The sequence below is a fragment of the Poromitra crassiceps genome (genome assembly GCF_964638095.1).
Source record: "Poromitra crassiceps genome assembly, chromosome: 10".
Taxonomy (NCBI): Eukaryota; Metazoa; Chordata; class Actinopteri; order Beryciformes; family Melamphaidae; genus Poromitra; species Poromitra crassiceps.
The window spans coordinates 5,617,859-5,642,880 of record NC_139631.1 but is presented as its reverse complement, the minus strand read 5'-3'; the positions used below and the strand labels follow the sequence as shown (position 1 = coordinate 5,642,880).

Sequence of the window (25,022 nt, the reverse complement as noted above, 5' to 3'; positions counted from 1 at the left end):
AAAAATCATCTATATTCTATATTGGATCAAAAGTGTTGATAATGGTGGCAACCCAGGGGAAAGCATTTTCGAGGCAAAATTACAAGGAAATGGCTTTTTGCGGGTAAATGGCACGCAGAGATGAAAGAGCCATGCAGCGGTTCACAGCAAGGCTCATCTGATATATGAGAGCTAACTGGTTTAGGAAAGGGCAGCATTTATTGCTTGGTGAGGTCCCACACAGCCAATAGCCGATCCATCACTTGTGTAGGATGCCTCCGTCTCATCCAGTGAGATGTGAAGAGAATGTACCCACACACTCTCTCTTACCATCATTCAGCCATTTGCTCTGATTTGCTTTTGGTTGCAGTGCGGTCACCTGCAGAGCTGTGTGTGTTTTGGCACGAGTAATGCTGTGAATTTTGTCAATCCTATGATAAGAATGTGAAGTGTCTGTCTGAGTGAGCAGAATTGTGTTCGGCCACTGACAGTGACAGTCAGTATGCCAGTGTGCCGGTACGCCACTTGATGTGCGATCGGGCTGAATCTTTCAGGAAGTGTAAAGTGTAACGGAGCCGGATTTTTTAATTGGGCAATTAGGGCTGATTAATTACCCTAAATACATAATGATTGCCCTAATTACCTAATGATGATGTGATGTCACTCGAGCAATGATATCATCTGGTGACATCATCACTGATGACATCACTCATGGATGACATCATCCTTGAGTGCTCAAGTGACATCACCAATTCTATACATTAGCAGCAGCTCGCCCACTGCGCATCACATACGCAGCTCGGGGGCCAGGAAGGATGACATCACTGATGACATCGTCACGGATGACATCACTGATCACATCATCACTGATCACATTGTCAGAGTAAAATGATTGATTGACTGCTTATTAATTGATTGTTGATCATTGTAGACTCTGTTTAATTATGATCTAGCTGACATGCATAGCTCACATTTCAGGCACTCATTTTGAGTGTCTCTTCTGCTGAGAAGCAGTTTGTTATGTCGAAAAGCCGCCCCACCTGGAGAGGAGGGGATAACATTCAATTACAGTAAGTCAGAGTGTTACATCAAACATCTTCCTGTTCAAACTTTTAGCAAAATGATGTCATCAGTTCTTCCTTACTAAAATGAATCATTTTGATAACAAACTTTTATCACGATAAAATGAATATACTGCTGTAAAATTAGCAATAAGAAACAATCTGTGAAACATCAATTCATTAGTATGTTTTCAACTCACTCTGACAACATCATCACTGAACAGTCAGCAAGGATGACATCATCACTGATGACATGACATCATTAGATAAATAGGGCAATTACCACACTCACACACGGACACTTCTCATTCTTATAGTAATAAGTAAATGATCATCAGTGATTTATGATGAATTTGAGTGTGTCCCGGAGGCTTTGGAGACCACTGTGTTCCAGACCGTGGGGGGAGGTGGTCCTAACTCCCACGGGTCCACTAGTTAGATAAAGAAGCGGGGGGGAACAGTCAATGCAAACCCACCCAGAGGCCGTTTGCAGGACTACTATAATGCATTCTTGTGTTGAAAGATTCTGATCCACTAACCAGGTGAAGCAGTCAAATGACCCACTAACCAGGTGAAGCAGTCAGATGACCCACTAACCAGGTGAAGCAGTCAGATGACCCACTAACCAGGTGAAGCAGTCAAATGTTTTGCAGTGGAAAAGGTTTTTGTCTCATGAGTCACTAGATGAGTCCCAGATGAGGATAGAAGAGGGGACGGAGGAGGGGTGCTGGACTGGGGGGAGGGGGCTGGTGGGCCCATAAAAGGCAAACTCGCCCTCTCCCTGCCCTCTCCCACAACTGCCCTCACACAACAGGAGATAAAGGTTTGCCACCTGACCGTTTTATTTGTGTCTAAAGGGCCCATATTTTGCTAATATAATGTATTTTATTGTTGGCCTCCACTAGAGTAGCTTATTGCATCATTCATTGTTATAAACTGATTGTTTACCTTGTACTGGCTCTCGTCACGAGTTCAGTTATGGCAGTAGAGATTTTAATCAATTTATTTTCCCATACACATTTCGTAAAATGCTATAAAAATAGTTTTACTGGCTCAAACCAAACGGTACAGATATATTTAGAAACAGGAGAGATCGCATAACATTTCACTCGGACCAAAAGGTAAAAAGAAATGCAGGTTTAAAGAAAAATATTTTTTCAATGTTTTTTTTTATTTTTGGTCGGAGTGGAATGTTCTATGGTCTCTCTCAATTATAGCGTTAGCTGAACCGTTTGGTTTGAACAAGTAAAAACTACTTTTATAAGCATTTTACTAAATGTCTATGGAGAAATAAATGGCGGTCCGACATCTCTGGTACAGTGCTGAAGCAGGAAGCTACTATTATTATCTGTCTATCTATCCATCTAACAGAAACAGACGGGCGATCTCTGCTTTGGCTACTAAATGTGGCAGTTGTAAAACAATTAGCGTTATATCAACGCGCAACGGATTGTCAAACGAATTTGACCATCGATGACAAACTTGGACGTAACAAGCAAGCTATCAATTGATAGCTATCAACATCCCCCTGTCAACAGCTCCGCTCCCGCGAGGCCTGGGCCGGATTTCCTTCGGCGGCTCGCCGCGCAGGGATTCTCTTACCGCGGCCTGCCCGGGGATTTTCACACTAATCAACATCGTCACATTCAAGCCACAACTTAACAAAATAACAGCTAATGTAGCTAGTTGGCTAACTTCCCAAATGCTTGTGACTATAAGTGGGCCTCCTCCTAGCAAAGGTTACACGGACCAAACAAAATGAGGACTTGGAGAAGTCAGCAAGTTGGACTAACGTTACAAGTTCTGAAAATGTGTGCCTTCGTCATTCCAGCTATTAACGCGATATCGGTTGTTCATTATGTGCTGCTAGGCTAACATATAGCAAGTGCTAGCTAACGTTACTTAGCTGGTAAGCTGTAACGTTAGCGCTTCCTAGCAGCACATTGGTACACAAGCACCGATGCTGGAATTACACATTTTCAGAATTTACCATTCAGTCCTACATCCTGGCTCACTCCCAAGTCGTCTCCTTGTTCTTGCGGTCTGGAATCCGTTATTCCATAACTGTTGTGTTAGTGTTAGTCCCAGACAGCCAGGTTGGAGAGAGCCTTGTTGATTTTCTTCATCACCCATTTATCTTTGTTATTTTATTCATGTTTGTCACAGCATCGCCGGGAAAACATCAGCTGACAATGGGAATCGGAATGAATAACCCGCGCTAACTCTTCTGTCTTCCGTAAAGAGGAAGCAGAGCAGACTTTACGACAGTTACACAGGAAGTCAAGTCACACATGACGTATCCCAGCGAGCACAAAACGTTTTTTCGTGTTGATTTTTAGTTTAAATCTGGGTGATATTGGGTTTGAACGTCCTAATTTCACCCTCTTTTCAACCGGCTAAAATGCGGTTACAACGTCAACGTGTAAAAAAACACAATTTGGTTCATCATATTTTTAAAACATTTGTTGTAGCTTGGAATAGAGACAATATTGATAGTGTGTGAATTGGCATTTGTCCATTTTATTGTGTAACTGAGAGTTGAAATCTGGTCTACACGAAAACTACATTTCAACGCATTTTATGTCACATGAAATATCATAAATATGGGACTATATAGGCTATGTGGTGCCTGCAAAAATCTTCCAGGACACAACTATGGTTAAGCATAACTTCTCCCCACAGATATTATATTTGCAATAATAAGGACATTCTCTACAAAAATAAGTCGTTGTTCTATGAGAATTGGTTCAAAAACAATATCTTACTTGTTGGTCAATTATTTGACTTGAATGGTAGGCTGTACAACTATGCAGATTTTTTGGGACGGTTTCAAATTCACATAACAGTTAAATAATTTGCAGTCGTTTTTGATGCAATTGCTTCTGGAATCACAATGCTGTTGGGGGGTATGAACTTCCCATGGCCGCTTACTCCCATTGTCAAGTTTAGTAGCCTACTGCTATTGGTGGTTTGTGCTTTTCAACAGAGCATCGGGTTAATAACCGCACAATTCGGGCTTTATTCCAAAGGGACATTGTCACACTCCCTTACATAATCTCCTTTTGGAATGGTACAGTAGAGAATGTGCCTTGGAAAAAAGTGTGGTTCTTGCCACTCAGATATTTGATTACCAATAAAGTGAGATAAGTTACTTTTAAATTAATACAAAGGTTCTACCCAGCAAAATCCTTTCTTAAAAGATATAAGCGGGACATTGAGTCTGAGTGCTCATTTTGTAAAGATTCTGATGAAAATGTCTCACATCTGTTTTGGAAGTGTTCTCATACAGAGACATTTAGGTCAGAGATTTTGAAGTTCATCCAACTGCATCTCATCTCAGATTTTTCTTTCTGTTTTAAGGATGTTTTCTTTGGTGTATTTGATTTCACGATGGAGAATGAGGGGAAATGTTTTATAATTAATCTTTTGTTTTTACTTGCTAAATACCACATCCACAAGTGTAAATTCAATGGTTCTAAACCATTCTTCCCCGTGTTTAAAAATGATCTCACTGAATATATGTATGGAGAGATATATATGGACTCCATCAAACACTCAAAGAATACCAAAGCAATCCGGACTGTGCTTTTATGACCTCATGAAGTAGCCTACCTTGTTGTTTCTTCTTATTAGTATTATTTGCTTGTACCCCTGAGCCTTGTACTATGTTGTCTTTGTGTGTCGTCGTGTTTTATCTGTTTTTTGTATGATATGGTCAAATTTATGAAAAAATAAAAATACAATACAAGCGCATTCTAACAGACTGGGTATAAAACATAAACAATATTACAGATGAGAACACATAACTCAACAAGCCTGGTGACGCGGGGTTAGGTTGGCAAGTCGGCAGTGTACTGGAGCAATAATGTCACAACAGGGAAGGGAGGGGCGGACGGACGGGTGAAGGCTAGGGCGCGCGCGTGGCTTGGCATCACCATGGTAACAAGTCCTAGTGACGTCACTAGGACGCTCTCGTCTAAAAAAAATCGTCTACGAGACTTCATGGGGGGGATGGGGGTAACATTCAAACACCTTCGCCCATTTATTTGAAGCTTAGCCCTTTTTAATATGACCACCCAAGATTGTAACAACATACAAATTTACAAAATGCATAATATGGCCCCTTAAAGAACTTTGAATGTATGTATTTTCGGGTGCTATCACATTGTATAATTTGATTTGCCTTCTGTCTGTCTTAATTTTGTTTAGCTCGACTGGGAAGCTACACACACTCCAGCATGGCTGCTCCTCGCCTCGCTCTGTCTGTGTTCGTCCTGCTGTTGGCCATCACCCAAGGTAAGAGCTCAACACCTAAACTGTGTGTGTGTGTGTGTGTCAGACAGACAGACAGACAGACGGTCGGTGGTCATGGTCGGTGGTGGTTACCATGCACTATAACCTGCCCTTTATACCGGTCAGATCATGGTCCTGTCAGTGTGATCCATCTGATCCTGATATGATTTGATTGATTACATATTTTTGTGGAATTGGTCATTACAGGTTATCTATATAAGACCTTAACCTGAACTAGTTCTAATGGCATATTTTGCTCAGATGCCACACAAATATGCATGAATGTTATTATTAGTGAGTAGCGGTAGTTAATGCAGAGTTTTAGTTTGGGACATTTTTCTTTATGAAAATGGTCCAATTGATGTGAAAAAAATCATTGGATCACAGTCAAAAATGGGCTGAAGACTGAATATAACATTATGAAGTTATAATAACATTATAACTAAAGTTCGGGAACAAGGCCATGCTACAATTAACCACTCAGTCAATCATTCAATCAGGCAATCCCTTGCTCCGCCCGGATTCAATCATTCGCTCCACCTATATATACGCCCCAAACCAAGATCCTTTCTCTCGTCTCAAGACCAAACTCATCCCTCCCACCCAACCCCTTAATCTTCTATCTCAGCCTAGGAACCACCAGGGATAAGATGGAGCCATCAAGACCATGAAGATTCCATCGCCGAGGCAGTTCCCCCATCCAGAGTCTCACTCCCTGGTTCCTCGAGACATCTACTCATACTTCCTTCAAGTCATCCATTCATTCCTCATCCCCTCATCCCTCACCCCCTCATCCCTCACCCCCTCATCCCTCATCCCTTCATCCCTCATCCCTCATCCCATCATCCCCATCCCTTCATCCCTCATCCCTTCATCCCTCATCCCATCACCCCCTCCCCCCATCCCTTCATCCCCATTCCTCCCCCTAACAAACTATCAATCATTTGTGGCTTGGTCATAGTTAGTGAAATAGGACTATGCTTAAAATGTTAACATATTGAATATTGGCACAAAACATCAGCTCTCAGCAGCTCATCAGTAGCCTTTTAAAAACCCATACCAGTCGAACCCTGGTGTGCGTGCATGCATGCGTGCGTGCGTGCGTCTGTGTGCGTTGTATCTTGCTGAGATGTTCATTCTCAGGTGTTTGTTTGTAGGAATGAGCAGTCCTGGGCCGACGGCATGCTGCTTTAAATTTGTTGGGAGGAAGCTTTCAACAGCGAGAGTGACCGCTTACTTCAGGACCAGCGAGCATTGTCCCAACCCTGGTGTGGTGTAAGTAGAGCACACTACACTACAGTATAACAATAGGCTGTTACTGGGTGGCTATGATTACCAACATCATCTAGAGATCAACATCTATCATTATCTACAGATAATCATCGTCAACATCTACATGGTAACTAGCATCAATCACATCAGCGTCATAATCTTCACCAACATCATCATCATCACCAACATTATCTCATCATCCATATCTTTGCTCCTCCCCTTCAGGCTGCAGACCCTGAATGGTAGACGGGTGTGTGCCAGACCTTCAGACAGCTGGGTGCAGAAGATCATCAGGCACCTTGAACAGCAGTAATCCTCCCTGAAGCACTGTAACTGGTAGGGGGTCTGAATTGTCCAGATAATCATAGCTATGAACAGTAAGCCAAGGACACTGCAGCAATCTTTCCCCTGTATTTTCATCTGCAACAGAGCTCACCAGTCTACACAACGCACACACAAGGACATGCACGCACACACACACTGGACATTTTTCACCCCCCCCCACCATCCCCCACCACGTCCAACCGTCTCCGTCAGCTCCCGCTGCCCTACCTCGCATCCCCCCCTGCCTTTAACCCAGCCGTCAGTATTGGAGTAGTTTCAGCCTGTAATCCCTGTACTTTTTTCAACAAATGGATTGTACCTGTATAATATTGAAGTGTGCCTTGTTACTCGTTCAAAACAGTAATAATGTTTCATGTTTGCTAATCTAAGTATATTTTGAAAGCATTACTGCCGGCTGTATATATCAAATGTTTAAAACATTTGTACAAAATAAATGTGTAAAAACCCACTATTAGTGCTTTTCCGAATATTGTATTAATATTATGCTTTATTGACAGATGTAGAGTGTGTGAGAGACACAGAAGGGTGTGGGAGAGAAAGAGAGTAGAACATGCAGCAAATTATCACAGGGCAGAAGAGCACCTCCTACTGGCCCTTCAACACCACTTCCAGCACCAGTCTCTGATCCAAGGAGTATCCACAGCCAGACCTGCTTAGCTTCCCAGGGAAAACCAGTGTTTTTAACACAGGAGCCACTGGTGCTGATACTGATGCATGTCTGATGTGGAGGAATGTGATGCAGTCAGTTCATTCAGAGTGGATTTGTGCATTTCAGGTCATTTTGTTACCTCATGAACTGAACCATAATAAACTGGAAATTAAACTGTGAAAGTCTTGTGGAGGAGGGAGGCAGACCTGGAGTCTATCTGTAATACTGCTGGACAGACACTAGAGGGAGTCACTGACTCACTAATCATGAGGCGTTTCATGTAACCTACTAGGAAGGGGGTGAGAAATAATAATTGTATAGTAGCCAGTTTCACACTCAATTCACATTCATGCCCCCCCCCCCCCATCCCTGGTCTGAAACAAAGTTGATTTTCTTCAGTGTTCATGGATTTGTCCCCTCTGATGGAAAAGCAGCACACCTTGTGTGTTTCATAATTCTGTTTATTTTCAATATACATTTCATTTGAAAAATATAAATTCTAAAATAAACCATTTCGCTTGTTCTAAAAAGTCACAAAAAGTTAATTCAAAATGTATCAGTATTTCATACACTAAAATTAACTTTTAGTTTCTCATTTTATGTTATATAGATTTTTGTCCGACATGCATGCTTATACAACAGACTTACTCCCCGAATAATATGTCCCAGACATAAGTCACACTTGTTTCCACTCTTTGCTGTTCATGGCTAAAACACTGATGTCGAGACCAGAGTATAAATTACACCGTTTCTGCTGATGTGTTGATATCTGAAACAAACAAACCAACAAAAAAAAACGAAGAAGAAGAAACAAATTAAACACACACGCTATGGTAAAAAGTAACTTGTTGCATTTTGGTGTGTGCCAACATGCCTCTATGTACATGATTTACAAAGGAAGAAGGCGGCTCATAGATCACACAGACACTCAAGTTGTAGTGGTGCTGAGGAGAGTGGAAGACCTTCACATCAAACCTGCTCCTGGACCTAAAGACCAGTTCGCAGACATCAGCTGGGACAGTGCATCAGACTTTACAATCCAGGGGAGAACATGCACGAGTGTATGGAGGATATTGCAGCACCACACAAAATGCCCAAGTAGCCATTTTGGCATCTAGTAATGTAGATAATACTGGCCGATTTAAGTGGATCCTCCCTACAGGCTGAACTCCCTCTGTGTGTGACTGAGGGGAAAAATGGAGTGGATTTGGAGGAGAGCTGCTGTACAGCATCTTCTGCCTCGTGTTTGCGGATTGAGATTAGATCCGAAAAACAACCGTGGATGTTTTGTTTTATGACAGAGGAGAAAAACAAAAAACAGGCAATCCCATTTTCACATTCTATACAATTCCAACAGCAATTGAGACAGCAAAGAGACACGATCGCTGCCGACTGAAGGAGAGAAGCAGTCGCATTCAAGGATCTTACTTTGCATGTTGAGGCCATTTACACCTGGCGCTAACATGCGTTTTCTGTGATCAGATTGCAATCAGATTGCAGAAATGGTTGTCCTCTCAATCCGCATAAAGTTGCTGTATCCAGATTGAGAGGACACATTGCATTTACACTCGTGTTCAATGTGTACACAATGCATCCCTGACCACCTCCGGAGGTGGTTTGGCCGATCAGATTGCAATCCTTCTTCAATGCGTTTTGGGGGTGTTTACACCTGGCATTTCAAGTGATAAAACACAATCTGATTGCAATCTGATCACAGAAAACGCATGTTAGCGCCAGGTGTAAATGGCCTCATTGATTCCCTTCTCATAATCCCTTGTCAAATCATTATAATCACATGACAGTTCAGTCAAATCATTATCACATGACAGTTCATTCTCTTATAAGCCACTTAGGTAAAGTGTTTTGTGCAGCACAAGCAATTAAATGATATGCATTTCTAGTCAGTTTGGCTGAGGAAAGTCAGATGATTATGAAACTCAGGATGGTTTCCTACCCATGGAAGCACATTGATGGACACAAGAAAGAAAACAGGTTACCAACACATGCACAACAAAATCATAAAAAAAAAGTATGATTTCAGTTTAACAAGTAACAAAAGAGTACAAGGTGTTGCAATCAAAATTGCATCAAGAAAGTGATAAAAAATGTTCATCTCGCAAACCAAAAACAAAACAAATGCATTGTTAATTAACTGTTAATTAACGTATCATTTCATTTCATAGGTGTACTATATATTATCTATTTTGCACATATTTCTTACATAAGACTTAATATAATTAATCTCTTGAATCATTTCAACTAAAAGCACTCTACAAGAAGAGGACAGAAAGAAAAGTAACGATATCAAAAAACCGCAGCCTCAAAAAAATCAACATCTTTTTGTCCAAAATAAGCTTTGAATCTAGAACGAGAGGTAGAGCTATGAAAAGAAATGATTATGTTCCTGCTACAGGAAAATGTCATTAGAATAATTCAATCCATATAAAAAGTCAGAGAGATGGTACATATATATAAGAGCAGGGAAGACACTGACTCCATGCATGGTCAGAGAGAGCTGCAGCATTTACTATCAATCAACGATATGTGGGAGGACTTGCATAGAAGAGTAGTAGGAGTAAGTCAGACAGACACAAAGATCATCTAGAGTGGAATCATGAGGAGATACTATTGGGGGGGGGGGGGGGCAGCAGAGGGGGGGGGGGGGGGGCTAGGCTACTCCTAAAATGTCTTCCATCATAGAAAAAGATGTCTTCAGTGTCTCTGTCCATTCTTCCTTTATTTGTGCATTCCCTTTTTTTCCGTACCACTTATTCAGAACAAAGTCTTGTGATCATGGAATGGATTTTAGAACGAGTATATTAAAAAAAAAGACAGGAAAAAAAGAGAAGAGAGTTTTGTTTTGGCTGTTCCAGGAGGCGGTCAGCTCTTTACAGAGACGTTTCAGACCCTCTGCTCTTCCAGTAGTCGTCTGGGTCCATGTCTATTCTAATCTGAGGCACAGACTTCAGCCGACTCAGCTCAGGGCTGCAAGACAGAGGGGATCCACTGTTAGCACATGTGCACACAGACACTTGTACATCTTATATCATGTGTTTTAGAGCCGCAGGAAGAAAAAAAACTCCAATATAAAAGTAATATTTTGAGAAAACGTAATATTTTTTTATAAGAAAATGCAACACTGAGCTGTTGGCAGCTCAATCTCATTTAAACGTTTTTCTGGATAGGAGCCCTCAGGGTCTGCTGGCATGTGAGGTCAATCTGACACAAAGCAATTCGCTTATTGGCACCAGATTAGTTATAGAGAGGGAGACAGGGTGATGATGTCATCATTACCGGAGCACGGACACAATTTTTGCCCTGACCATCCATCATGATGTCATGACCATCCATCATGATGTCATTGTCAGGAGGAATGAATGGAAAAAAGTCACTGCCATTTATATTTGTATGTACATTTTGAGCAGAGTTCCTTCTTTGCCATTCAAGTTTGCCAGTCAGCTATCCTGCGCTCCAAAAAAAAGTCTTTGGCTCATTGAGATTGAACTAAATAAGATAATTTCTGCCTCTGAGAGATGTTTGTGAGCCTGCAAACTGCACATACACCTGCTTCCCCATCCCATCCCATCCCACCACACACCAACACAAGCCAATCACAGCGGAGCCTCACCTGGATAAGCAGTTGGCCTGGTAGAAGCAGAGCTCCTCAGCACGTTGTGTGGTGTTCGAGGAATGAAGGCGACTTCTCTTCTGCAGAGGGAGACAAACACACCTTACTGTCCAGTCACTAGTCTTACATGTAAACAAGCCAATATGTCCAGTCTGATGCATGCTTCAAAGTGTGTCATCCATCTACAGCAGTGGTTATTCACCATGTGACACTAGACAACCTGCAGGATTTCACCCAGCTTTTCTCTTGGCCTCCCATGGTAAATGGATGAGAGCCACTGGTCTAGACTCCTCCTCACCATCCTCCTCGAGTCATCACCAAAATCTCACAGAAATACTTCAGAAAAGTCTTAGTCCTCCTAATGCACTGATCAACTTTGAGTTAACCTGACAAAAGATTTGCTATTTAGTAGAGCTACCTGCTGTAGTAGCGTAGCATAACTTCAAATATCAGCCTCTCTGGTTTAAGTGCCATCATTCCGAGTCAAAGGTGCTAACTTTCCCAGCGAACATTTGACAGACAGGTCACATGACAAACAAGCCTATCTTATTATGGCACAGTAAGAATTCATATTAAAACAGCTCCAGAAACCGTTTTGAACTGATAGCAGACAGATGCCCATCAATGCAGGCAGCAGCGATCAGATGGATGACTACGGACATCGTCTCAATTTTGATTTTGGTGGAATAAACATCTACGCAATGTCAAAATGTTTGCTGGGTTGGACAAAATCAGACAGTTTACAGAAGTGAATAACCGCTGTCAAACCCTAGTTAAATAGCTTTATTTAAAAAATGCTAAGGCGAGTTTTTTTTCTAATTTTGATATCTTCACATTAGTTGGCATTTTCTGTCTAAGTTATTGTGCATTCTAACGTATGAATTTGTGAAGTTTTCGTACATTTATTTGAGTCGATGCCAATTAAGAGTTGGAGAAATTAGCCGCTAATTAATAGCTCTATCAGCTAATTCCACTAATTGGTTTCAGTCAATAGTACAAACACTTTTGTTTAAAATATAAAACTGATATCTGTATGCAATACACAAACAAGCACAACAAACCACTGCAGGTAAAACGTTAAGAACAAGAGAGGTTACAGTATATCAAGCCAGCAAGAAAAATCAACAAGGTCAAAGATTAAATGCAGATTTGGAACACGGCACGGGCCTGGTATGAAGGAAGGAGAAAAGAGAAAAACGGAGAGAGGAATAAAAAAAAAAACATGTTAATATCATGCAGTGAGTGAGAGAGAAACAGCCAATGACAATCTCCTGTTAGTGAAAGACAAAAGTCACCAGAGAGAGGCAGCAGAGCAGGAGGCAAGAGAAGGGAGAGGGTAAGGGGGTGGAGAGGGTCTCTCCTCCAGCCAGGCAGCGGTGCAGGTGGTCTGGGTGTACCAGGCAGCGGTGCAGGTGGTCTGGGTCTACTCACTCTCACAGGCCTTATCACCTAAGAAGGGCTCTTGCTCCATCATGTCCATGGGGATTTTAATGCTGGGAACATTCTCATTGTAAGGGTAGTCAGACTGTTGGAGAAACAGCAAAGAAACACACATCCTGAAATGGACCTTGGGAGTGTAGGTGAGTTCTCATGAACTACACTTGTGAGGACCTTTGCTGACTACATTCATGCCTTAACCAACCATAACCCTAAAGGGGGAAGAAATCATCTTAAAACACTGAACACACCGTTAAAAGAACATCTATTGGCGACGTAACTGGCATTTGCATTTTATTGTTTGCTGGTGGTATATTTTCGTTATGTCTGCAGATAATTGGCCAAACACAGCTACAATTGAGTTACCGTAGATAGCAACAAATACAATAAAATAAAATAAAATAAACGTCTTTGATGTCAGTCCCTCTGAATCAAAGAGCGAGGGCTTCTTTCTAGAGCCGCCATTTTTGCATCACGAGATGTTCAACCATCATACAGGGAGAGATCCATGGTAGAAGAGGAGAGAGAGCAGCTTCTCTCCACTGACAAGTAGCAAGACATCTATAGCGAACCATAATCACTGAAGTGCTGAAACAGTGGCTGTGAACTTTCTATTTAATATCTAGGTCCGGTTTATATGTTTATCCAACACTATGATATGAGGGAATTATGTCACATCCTATGTATTTTGGAATTGTCTTATCTATAAACGTATACTATAAACTGATGTACAGCTGCTAAAAATGAAGGACAGACTGTGTCACAGCTTGTAAGGAGGAACTAGACGTCTGCTGCAGGCCTGGTTTTTGCTCAGCATCCCAGGGTGAAGGAAGAAAACCACGCCGTGTGAGCAGGAATGGAGACGAGGTTCCACACTTTGGTGTCATGGAAAGAAACCTTAGAAAGAAACTGACATGACGGCGGCACAAAGTTCTCTGGACTTCTGTGACTTGAGGAGACGCCGCCATTCAACTGTCTTCAGGAGCAAAGTCAAGTGGACCAGGTGAAGTAGTCAGGATGCAAACCCAGCAGAATGTCCTGAAATCTAATTGGATGCAATAAAGCATTTTCTATTCCATGCTATACCCCTGAATTCAACCAGATTTTTATGGATATTAATTGGAAAGTAATAGTGTTTAAAGTTTGGGAATGCCAAGTGCTTTGGGGCGAGTGGGACATTTCTCCAGCCAAATAAGTCTCTACATAACACCAAAGTTAGTTGGTGGAGAGATAAGAAGCATGGGGGGGGGGGGGGATAGTAATTCTTGAGGGAATTTACCATTATAATTGTTCAATGAAACATCTGTAATTGGAAAAATTGTAAAAGTTGACTCTCCACCTTTCCTATAAGATGAGCTGACAATAATAGACAAGACTGTGATGTGTTCAAATTGGGACCGAGTCAGTTCCACAAATGAACATTGTATTGATATTGTTGTTTTATGTAATGCCTGAAGAGGGCGCTCTAGACTGCTGTACTTAAGGAACTGGGGCTCTGAGTAAAGTTGCTTGTGGTGAATGATCTCGGTGCATGTGGTTGCTTCAAAACAAACATGACGCTGTCTCCGGGTGCATGAATGATAACAAGGAGGTAAAAATGACAGGGAAAGTGGGGATTGTCTACGATACACAAGTTGCTGAGACATTTCTGATGCTAAAATATTGGGAGTTAAAAGGCATCACCCCATATATAAAACCCCAACTTAATTTTAAAGATAAAAAAAATAAAGAGAAAAAGGTGCTATATCTCTAATAAAAATACTTTTTTAATTAAATGCCAGTCTGCCACTGCCTGTTTCATACCCACACTCACCACGTTCTCCTCAGCACGTGTAACGTTTCTGAATAGTTGCATGTTGGAGGTGTTTCCATAAAGCATTAGCAGTTGATTGACTGTGTAGCGTGAAAGTGTGATGAACAAAACCCTTACATCCTCAACGTCGCTGTCTATGCTGCTCCGCTTCTCCTTCTTCTTCTTCTCGTCCTCTTTCTTCTTCTTGTCCTTCTCTGGGATCACGTCGTCCAGGAAGCCGAGCTCATGCTGGGAGAACATGTAGTCCATGGCCTTTCTGACCGCTACCAGAGCCAGGATCTGAAACCAGCAGAGTAAAGCCAAGAGGGGTTATTATGGGCCAGAGGTAACGCCGGGGCTTGGAGCTGCGACCCTCGTGTTGGTAAAAGTAAAAATGCTATCAACAATAATCGGTCACACGGAAACAAACTATGCGTCAAACCCAGTAGATGAAAGTGGTCCCTTACCATAACAGGGAATATGATGGCAGCAACAGTGGACTTGAGGATCCAGAGCATCGCCAGGCAGAGAGCCTGGAAGAAGGTGAAGAGGTGGACCTTCCTCAGGGGAACGTGCCGCAGGTAGACCAGGTCAGGCTGGTGCTTCGCTGGCATCAGGAGCAGCTTGAGACGATCCATGAACTAGAGAGAGACACACAGCAGCAGAGTTCAAAGGGTAAATGGACCATTTATTTAGTGCTTTTATCCAAGTCATTTTACAACGTCCATTCAAGCACACATTCACACTCCGATGGCGGCCAGCTACCACACGGGGTGCTGGCACAACCATCGGGGCAATTTGAGGTTCAGTATCTTGACATGGGGCCTGGAGAAGCCGGGGATCGAACCACCGACCTCTTTTATCCAAAGCGATTACAGCCGCCCCTGATATTTCACAGGTAGCATGAAATCAAAATCAAAATACTTAACCCTCCTATTACAGTATGTTGAATGTATGTTTGGGGTCAAATTGACCACAGCAATTTAAAACTACAAATGATTGTAATTATTAGTGTTAACCAAGTTTACACTTCAGAACAAGGAACACATAACAGCAGTGTTGGGCAGTAGCTTGCTACAAGTAGCGAAGCTACATAGCTTAACTACATTTCTCAGTAGCTTGGTGGTACCCAGCAAGCAAAATTACGTCATGATAACGTTGTGATGACGTGTTCCAGTGACGTTCAGGACTAGGCCAGATCACAGGGTGATTTGGGGATGATTTAGACGTCTACGCGGGAACGTCAAGCTGACGTCGAAATATGACCGTTACCATGAATGGGCATGTTCAGTTATTCTGCTATGTACACAGTGTATATTCAGCAACTTTATACATAAAGCTATAATTATGTCCAGATTAACAATTTTATGCTACATTTTCAAAAAATATAATACCACCCCGTGTGGGATTTGAACTCGGGATCTACAACTTACGCTACGCTAACTATTCGCTGAAATATTCTGCTGTAGGTTGGAGTAATATAGCCTACTGTTTCAAAACATGGACCCCTTGTTATTTTTATACCAGTATAACATCCATGGAGTCGGGACAGTTTTATTAAAAATGATAGCTAATTTAATTCAAAACTGAATCTGGAAGAATCATTGAGGGTCCCCTCAAAATTTACAAGTGTCAAGTGTGTTACAAGTGTACGTTTGTTTGCCAATGCTCCTGCACACACAAACAGGCTATGAGACACGGATAATACATAGCCTACCGTACAGTATACGATAGGATTATGGTAGAAACTTGTTTTTTATTTAAAACGTTGGCGTCAAGTCTGACGGTCCCTAAGCACTTGCCTCACCGCCCGCAGCACATAGAGACCAATGTTATTTGTCCAGCTCGGAGGATCGTTCATTTAGGTGAAAATGAGGTTGTAGCTCGTTGTCTACCTTACTAAGATGGGGAGGCGTCGTGTGTGCAGTACACGCTTCGTTTATGAGCTATTGATCCGGCAAGTGCGAATCCTCGCAGTGTATTTTCTCTCTTTCAAAACAATCTGGCAACACGATATGCAAGTGAGACAATTGCAGGATTCCCCCGCAATTCATCTCCTCGTAGTCCCACCTCCACGAATAAACAGTTTGTTAATCAGCAGATGTCCACAACTGCTGATCACTCGGATTTTGGATAAAAAATAGCCCAGGCTGAGAAATACGTGATTGATTGCAACCATTTAGTTATCCTCATGGATATTTCAGTGGTGAGTGAAATTAGTTGGATAGTGATACTTGGGCCAGATCTGACTCGTCATGATATGACTTGAGCTGGCCCCGATTGGGCTCTCTCGATTCGTCCGGGTCCGTCCGTGCTTGCTGGGTAGCTTCACTACTTTTGAACCAAGTAGCTTTTTCAGTAGCTAAGCTATTTATAGACCCAAGTAGCTTGTAGCTTCCCCTGCAAAAGCTACAAGCTACTTGCCAGAGAAAATCCATGAGCAAAGCACGCAGTGGAGATTTCTTCTGGGGTTTGGATTAAACAGGAGGAGACATTGCATGGCAAGTGTGCCTGTGTAGCCAATAAAGCACTTCCAGTTCCATTATGATGGACAAGTGCCTATTTGTTGGTGGAAAGTTGTTCTTTGACATGAAGTTGATTCAATGTGAGAAAAAAAAGTAGGCTAGCTTTGATGTAGCACGCTGGTTTTGCCATGTTGCTCGTAGCTTAGCTTGCTACATTTCTCTGGGGATAGCTTCAATGTAGTTTAGCTATATTTAATCGAGAGTAACTGATAGCTTAGCTTACTACATTTTCCAAGTAGCTTGTCCATCACTGCATAACAGTTAGTCAATAATGAAAACGATATACACCAATAAACAGTAAATTAGTCACCAAAACAACTTTCAACAGAATTCATGGGAAAAGTCCCTCAGTTATCATCAGTCAAACCAAAGAGAAAGAAAATATGTGTACAACTTTTATATTTTTTGTTTGATTTTCTAAGGTGTAATGTTTAGGGGTCAACATCACACCCTTCACTAAAACTGACACAGTTTCCATCTCTTTTCTAGCTAGCAGTGCCAACCAGATGCCTGTGGGAAGCACGTATCATTTCTCCATTATATTGCTCCATGCAGGTTGCATAAATATATAATTTATAACATTTATAAATTTAACTGTTAAGGCGATCATCTCAAAGATTTCAGTTTCCTTCTCTTTGGCAACACCCACTTTAAAAAGCACTTTTGCATATTTGTATCCTTAGCTGTGTCAGCATACGTTCACACACCAGGTTTATAGGCTCTGCTGCAATCCCAAAGCGTCTCAGGTGCTGATATACCTCATACTGTATACTATATATACTGTATATACTATATATACACTGTATATTATACACAATAAGAACATAAATTGATCAAACATTCACCTGTACTCCATTGAGAGAGGCCACCCCCATGTAAAGGAAGACCCCATATAGCACAGGCATGGGGATGAACTAGGGAAAAATACATGAGATGAGATCTGTGTAAGCTTGTTTTTGCATGTGCTTCACAAAAACAACAACATGATTTATGGTGATGTTATGATATATATATAAAAAAGTATAGATTTCACTCGGCAAGCCGTTTAAGCTGGATGTGGACAAACACTACAGGCATTTATGGAACCAAGGTGTCGTCCCAGCTCAGCGGTCAAGAAAAAGCTGCGTCAAAAACTGGTTCAATCAAAGCAGATGTGATGCAAGAAGGTCTCCTTGATCTTCTAAAACTGGCTTCATTAAGACACTGAATCACTAATATAATAATATAATAATGGGAAACATGTTCTATCTGTTTACCTTTAGAATAGGAGCCATGAAGACAGATAGTCCTGTCAGGATGAACACGACCACACCAGTGACCCTCTGCTCTCTGCAATGGAACAGAGAGGAGGAAAAAATGAAATACTGTTATCAGAAGAATAAATGTGTAATGGCTGTTTGGTATAATTTGATGAGCTGTATGGGTAAGACACCTTTTTAATCAATATATCAATTTAGTGTTTGCCATTTGACGATACGGAATGAATTCATGTATAGTTACATCAGTCTATCTAACCCAGGTATCTGTAATATACATATTATAGACAAAGGTGATAAAACCCTGATAATAAAATGGTTTCTCAGTGTGACATTTTCACTAAGTAATTTTGTCTTCTTGCACTAGTAAATAAGAGTCAGAGAAGCCTGAATAAGGTCACTGATTGCTCCAGGTTGACAGTAATTTCACAAATGGTAGACCACTGAGCTTCTAGGAAGTTCAGCTGTCAGCTCTCTGCATCAACAGACATCAGTGTCAGTTGTCAGCTCTCTGTACCAACAGACTGATCAGTGTGTCCGTTGTCAGCTCTCTGCACCAACAGACATCCGTGTGTCAGTTGTCAGCTCTCTGTACCAACAGACTGATCAGTGTGTCAGTTGTCAGCTCTCTGTACCAACAGACTGATCAGTGTGTCAGTTGCCAGCTCTCTGCATCAACAGACATCAGTGTGTCAGTTGTCAGCTCTCTGCACCAACAGACATCCGTGTGTCAGTTGTCAGCTCTCTGTACCAACAGACTGATCAGTGTGTCAGTTGTCAGCTCTCTGTACCAACAGACTGATCAGTGTGTCAGTTGCCAGCTCTCTGCATCAACAGACATCAGTGTGTCAGTTGGCAGCTCTCTGCATCAACAGACATCATCAGGGTCAGTTATCAGCTCTCTGCATCAACAGACATCATTGTGTCAGTTGTCAGCTCTCTGCACCAACAGACTGATCAGTGTGTCAGTTGTCAGCTTTCTGCACCAACAGACATCAGTGTCAGTTGTCAGCTCTCTGCACCAACAGACATCAGTGTGTCAGTTGTCAGCTCTCTGCACCAACAGACATCAGTGTGTCAGTTGTCAGCTCTCTGCACCAAAAGACTGATCAGTGTGTCAGTTCTCTGCACCAACAGACCAACAGTCAGTGCGTCTCACAGTTTATTAGTTCAGCTTACAGCTGAAGCATCAGGAGGCTCAGGAGGATACTGCAGAGTCACCAAACAAATCTCACACACACACTCTCACTCACACACACACACACACACACACACAGAATCACAAATTGACGTGTGTGAGCATGATTCAGTAATTTTACTACTAATAATAGCAAGGTGATCATAGTTTCTCTCAAATTCACAGTTAAGTTAAGTGTTAAATTTAATATTTCTTTCATTTGATGAGGGTGATGTAAAACCCGTCAAATTTGCTCCTGCATCTTAAAACAAACAAGCACAGATGAGAGACAGACAGTCGTGTTTCCATTACCCTCATAAATGCGCAAAATCTAAATATCGCAATAGAAATTGGGTAATGGAAACACGTAAATTTCGAAAAACCTCCCAAATATCGCAAAACGTTTTTGCGCTCTCATGAGGTGGTTTTTCAGACGTGTCGATATAGCAGTTTATCGCAAAAGTGTAATGGAAACACTTTTTTCGCATTAGCACGTCATGTGACCCATTCTGCTTTGGAAAAGCAGCGAAAAATGAGGAAGAAACGGTTCGATAAGCCGTGGCAAAACCTCCGCAGCAATGGAAAACTTTGAAGCAACGCTAGCAGAAAGACGAGTGTTATGCAAAATAAATATAAAATAGATAATGTTTAATGGCAGAAATCGGTCCATGGTGACAGGCTGCCTGTGTGCGCGCATTTGGCACAGCGCGAGATAAGGGATGAAAAGCAAGCACACACCGGTGCGGTGCGTGCTCCTGACTGAAGTGAATACAGTGACTGTGAGTAATACATTACACACGTTTCAGGTGCAGTGTTATAATTATAATAGCTACACAAAATTGTGATTATTGACCAAATCAGCCTTTTCCCCCCTCCATCTCTAAATCGGACCAGTTGTAGGCTATTAGGCTATTAGGCTTTTTTCCTCTGCCTGTCACGCTCACTGCATTCACCGCAGCCAGCAACATTTTGCAACTAATTTTATTTTGAATTGATAATCAGGCTCGTTTATATGTGTTGTAACTTCATGTTGTGATTTGCATTGACCATTGGTTGGATTTGAGTATGCAGGGGACGGGATATGGGGCAGATCCACTGTGGCAGGCAGCTGCTGGTAGGCTAATGGGAATTGCCAACTTCAATGGAAACGCCTACAAGTCGCAATTGTACATTGTCGAAGTTGTAGAAATATCGCAATTATTTAGCGAAAAACTGTAATGGAAACACAGCTAGTGAGAGTCTACTCTAGGATTAAAACATAGCCTGACAGTGATTTGGTGAATGGTTTTACAGATCAGTTTATGGCGATTTAATTCGTTTGCTGTGTTTGATGGTTCCCACCTCACACCCAGGAACTTGGGCTGCTCTCCGGGAGCCGAGGTCTCTGTCTCCATCTTCAGACTGTCGATGTGAGCGATGGAGATGACGGTGGCGGCGACGTACCACGGAAGGCCCATGAAGGAGCAAACGATCATCAGAATGGCCACCCAGAACAGGTCCAGATGGTAACCTGCCCCTTTCTGTTACAACCAACACACACCATGTGAGAGGTCATGTTCAGGCAGGGACATCATGCACAGAATCAGTAAAGCTAAAACATAGCAAATGACTTTTACATCATTTAACCCCCTCTACTGGCACGATACCATTTCAGGATACATTTAAACTTTAGAGAGTTTCCAAGAAATCCTTCTCTAATTATCTTCAAAACATAATAGCATACAGGCATGTATGAAATGGGGTTCCTCAGGAAGGTCTCTGGGATCTCCCTTAGGGATAGGGTGAGACTGAGAAGGTCAGTCACCCGTGAGGGACTCAGGGTAGAGCCATAGAGAGGAGCCAGTTGAGGTGGTTGGGGGGCATCTAGTTTGGATGCCACCTGGTCGCCTCCCCAGGGAGGTTCTCCAGGCACGTCCAGCTGGGAGGAGACCACGGGGCTAGGTGCAGGGAGGTTCTCCAGGCACGTCCAGCTGGGAGGAGACCACGGGGCTAGGTGCAGGGAGGTTCTCCAGGCACGTCCAGCTGGGAGGAGACCACGGGGCTAGGTGGAGATATCTCCATGCTGGCCTGGGAACACCTTGGGATCCCCCAGTCAGAGCTGGCTAATGTGGCCGGGGAAAGGGAAGTTTGGCGTCCCCTGCTGGAACTGCTGTTACCGCCGCGACCCGACTCCAAATAAGCGGTAGAAGATGGATGGGACATATAGCAGTTTGTCCAGCACTAAAATATTTTTTTTACCACAAAACTTTAATTACACATTTTTGGTTGCAGTAATCACACAATAATTCTGCGAAGTCCTGCAGGAATTTCAATCAAATTCAGAGAACAGCCAAATGATCCCCTCCCCTACCCCCACCTACAATTAACAAACCAGCAATGACATTTTAGACGACTGGAATATCCTGCCCCACCGCCACAAATGACCACCTGGCTTAGAATGCAGACTTTCAAGGCCCAACCCCTCACACACACACACACACACACACACACACACACACAACCAAACACACCTTCAGCTTGTGTTCCTTCCTGTTGACGATCACAGCAGTAATCTGCTGGTCCATGAAGAGCAGTATGGTGACCAGCAAGGCAGGCAGAGCCGACGCCAGGTACACCCACCAGGGGTTTCCTCCGAACGGGGGCACAAACCATCCCCGCTTAGGACTTGTTGGCTAGGAGCGAGAAGGATAGAAGATGAAACTAGTGAGTCGACTAGGCAAGGACATTTTCATACCAACACACACACTTTACGCCCCTGACCCACGTTCGTTTTCAAGTCGCGGGCTGGTGTGATGGTCTCTAGTTACTGTAGCCTACGTTTTATGGTGATAGTGATTGTATAATATGAAGGAATTATAGGATAGGAAGGTTATTACATTTTTCTGTCTATAACAGTAAGGTCACCAACAAAGTAGGAAAACGTTAGCTATGAAACGGCCGGAAAGACCTCACCTTGAATTCAGTTGGCACAATGAGTTTAGGGGTATCCACTCCTACGAGCATATCCACTCCACAGAAGATAAGGATGGCCATGATGATGGCAAAGTCACTGATGAGTTTCCTCACCTGGGTGGAAGACGGGGAGATACAGAGATTTAACTTCTCGCTGTGTGTAAACATTGGGAGAGGTTCTGCCGGCTGGATGGGAGCCGCTTACTTACAGTGGTGGGGAAGAAGGGGCTGGTCTTGAACTTCTTCAGACACATGGAGGTGGTGTAGGTGCCAAAGAACAGGATGAAGGACATGAGGGTGACGTCCGGGACGAAGCCGCAGGCTTTGCCCACCAGCTCCCCTCCGTACTTCTTGCACTCGTTCTTTGTGAGGGACGACCATGTGGCGTTCATTGGCTGTGCAGAGGAAACAGACACGGTCTGGTGAAAGGACTAACAAGTAGCGGCAACCGTGAAATCGCGTAAATCAATAATAATAATAATAATAATTATTATTATTATTATTATTATTATATATTTTTTTATTTTATTTTTTCCCTATTACGTGAGTTTAGATGTTGAAGAACACACTGGATCACTGTACTTATAGGATATAGGAATTCTGAAACTCTTCTCACTATTGTACTTATTGTATATAAGTGCAGGGCAGCAGAGTAAGCACTTACTAGGTCGGTGTTGTTCCAGTACCAGACTGAAGTCCCTTCTAGAGGATCACCAATGATATCTGTGCTGTTCTCTGTCAAAACACAACCAATACGTTATCAGCACCAGCAGTTCACACTGCACACAACACGTCCTCAACACAACAATAAACCACTGGGATGTGCTGTACTAGCATGCATTATGCTTGCAAAGTTATGACGACAATAATATATATATATATATATTTAAGCAATATAGCATGAGAGCTACCGTAGTGTGTTGTGGCAAATATATCCCGCTGATCAGTTGTTATCCCACGATAAAACGGTTTCCAAGTATGATAATATAAATATAATAATAATACTATAAGTCCGACTGGCATGGTATTCTGATAGAGTCAGTTGAAACACTACTGTAAGGCGGGACCTCTAGCAAGAAGATAGACGTGCGGGTGATTTGATTGGATCGTTCTGGAGACTGAAGTTGACATTGGCCAATCCTGGCGCTTGCTGAGAAGCTGAGAGCTTTCTGGAAACCCCGACAGGCAGCTCGAGCGCAGCGCTGCATTCTCAGCGCTTGCTGAGAAGCTGAGTGCTTTCTGCAAAGCCCGACACCAACTAACGTTACGGGGTTAAATGCGGGGTTAACAGCCTTTTTTTTGCAAAGAAGACATTAGCCCGCATCTATTCTTGTACAAAACATAATTTTCTGCGAAGTATTAGTAAAGTTATAAGCGAAGATCGATTCACAAGGATCTGACAGCTGTCTCCGCCATTTGTTTTTTTTAAGGTAACCAAAGGCTTTTAGTAAGAGAGTTGCCATGGCAACCAATAACTTGGAGTGGGTTATTGGATTTATACAATGGCTGTGAACCAATCAGATTGCTTGATTTGAGAGAGCCTTTTTATAAATATATATATATATATATATAGAGAGAGAGAGAGGTGGGGACTTCAGTCACATGACTCAGACTCAAGTCACAATTTTACATGCTTGACATGTGATTTTCTTTTGTTTGCATGGGGGGGTTCCTATCTGGAGGAAACCCCAGGGGAGCACGGGGAGAACATGCAAACTCCACACAGAAAGGCCCTTTATGACGAGCCCACCCGGGCATTATGCACTGAGGACATGGGAATGGGGACACACCCTCAGCGACCACAGTGTCCCAGGTGGGAATCGAACCCAGGACCTTCTTGCTGTGAGGCGACAGCGCTACCACTGTGCCACACAAATTAATACTGGAGCCTTGATTTGTTCGTTGACTTAATGATTGGACTTGACTTGGCTTGAATTAAATCATCTACATTTAGAGACTTGTGCCTCAACACTTGAGACTGACTTGAGACGGACATATCTCTGTTAGGACATCACAGGTTCAAAGCCCACCACAGCCAAACAGCCATGTGTGCTACTGAAGTGTCGTTGAGTAAAAAACACTGAATCTACTCAGTCAGTCTGGATACGAATATCAGCTAATTACCTGAAAATGGAGAAAGAAAACAAAAACTGTTATGAAGAAGCAAGATCTCACCTAAGATGGCAGGGGCCATACAGAGGCAGTCGTATTGCGTCACATAGTCCTGCCTATAGTCAGCATTGATGGGGTAGTAGTGAGCTAGCTTGAGCATCTTCTTGAAGGCGTCGTAGATGAAGATGAAGCTGATGAGAGAGGAGAAGCCTTCCTCGGTGAAGCGGGTGAAGTACTGCACCAAGTAGCTGGCGTCGGTGGCTACAAGCAGCAGGCAGAGGAACGCCGACCACAGGCCGATCCACAGGCGAAACTCCAGGTAGTCAAAGTGATTATCTCTTTAAGGGAAGACACAAAGCAAGCATTCACGGATAGCCAGTAAAACCCTTTTAGATGTTCTAAGAAGCTTCTGTGTGGTCAGAGGTTTGGATTTAGACGTTAACTAAAGACAGCTTAAAGTATGATTGGTTCATTTGGTATAGCATGTTTGGAGCAGTTTATTCGAACTCTGGAACATTTACTCCTTGGATTGTGCAATGAAGCC

At 42.6% G+C, this 25,022-nt stretch overlaps 2 protein-coding genes across 2 annotated transcripts in view; one reads left to right on the top strand and one right to left on the bottom strand.

Annotated features, from left to right (window-relative positions):
• Positions 1–1,837: 1,837 nt before the first annotated feature.
• LOC310784530 (C-C motif chemokine 3-like) lies at positions 1,838–7,372 on the top strand. Its single transcript, XM_083645513.1, has 4 exons — positions 1,838–1,863; positions 5,250–5,336; positions 6,491–6,608; positions 6,831–7,372. The coding sequence occupies exons 2-4, from the start codon at positions 5,279–5,281 to the stop codon at positions 6,916–6,918; spliced, it is 264 nt and encodes an 87-aa protein (XP_083501639.1). The 5' UTR covers positions 1,838–1,863; positions 5,250–5,278; the 3' UTR covers positions 6,919–7,372.
• Positions 7,373–10,487: 3,115 nt separating this feature from the next.
• Positions 10,488–25,022, bottom strand: part of LOC310783705 (electrogenic sodium bicarbonate cotransporter 1-like) — a gene marked incomplete at both ends in the record, with an annotated part of 73,625 nt that continues 59,090 nt past the window's right edge. The window contains 12 exons of the mRNA XM_083644628.1: positions 10,488–10,584; positions 11,228–11,307; positions 14,595–14,756; positions 14,924–15,097; positions 17,827–17,895; positions 18,238–18,310; positions 20,756–20,934; positions 21,925–22,086; positions 22,367–22,480; positions 22,576–22,761; positions 23,031–23,101; positions 24,542–24,816. Of these exons, the coding sequence (XP_083500754.1) occupies positions 10,488–10,584; positions 11,228–11,307; positions 14,595–14,756; positions 14,924–15,097; positions 17,827–17,895; positions 18,238–18,310; positions 20,756–20,934; positions 21,925–22,086; positions 22,367–22,480; positions 22,576–22,761; positions 23,031–23,101; positions 24,542–24,816 (1,642 nt within the window). The remainder of the gene's footprint in view (positions 10,585–11,227; positions 11,308–14,594; positions 14,757–14,923; positions 15,098–17,826; positions 17,896–18,237; positions 18,311–20,755; positions 20,935–21,924; positions 22,087–22,366; positions 22,481–22,575; positions 22,762–23,030; positions 23,102–24,541; positions 24,817–25,022) is intronic.

Coding starts and splice junctions, on each gene's coding strand:
- LOC310784530 (XM_083645513.1), top strand. CDS start 5,279: ATGGCTGCTCCTCGCCTCGCTCTGTCTGTGTTCGTCCTGCTGTTGGCC. Junction 5,337..6,490: donor GCTGTTGGCCATCACCCAAG/GTAAGAGCTCAA, acceptor GTTTGTTTGTAG/GAATGAGCAGTCCTGGGCCG. Junction 6,609..6,830: donor TGTCCCAACCCTGGTGTGGT/GTAAGTAGAGCA, acceptor CCTCCCCTTCAG/GCTGCAGACCCTGAATGGTA.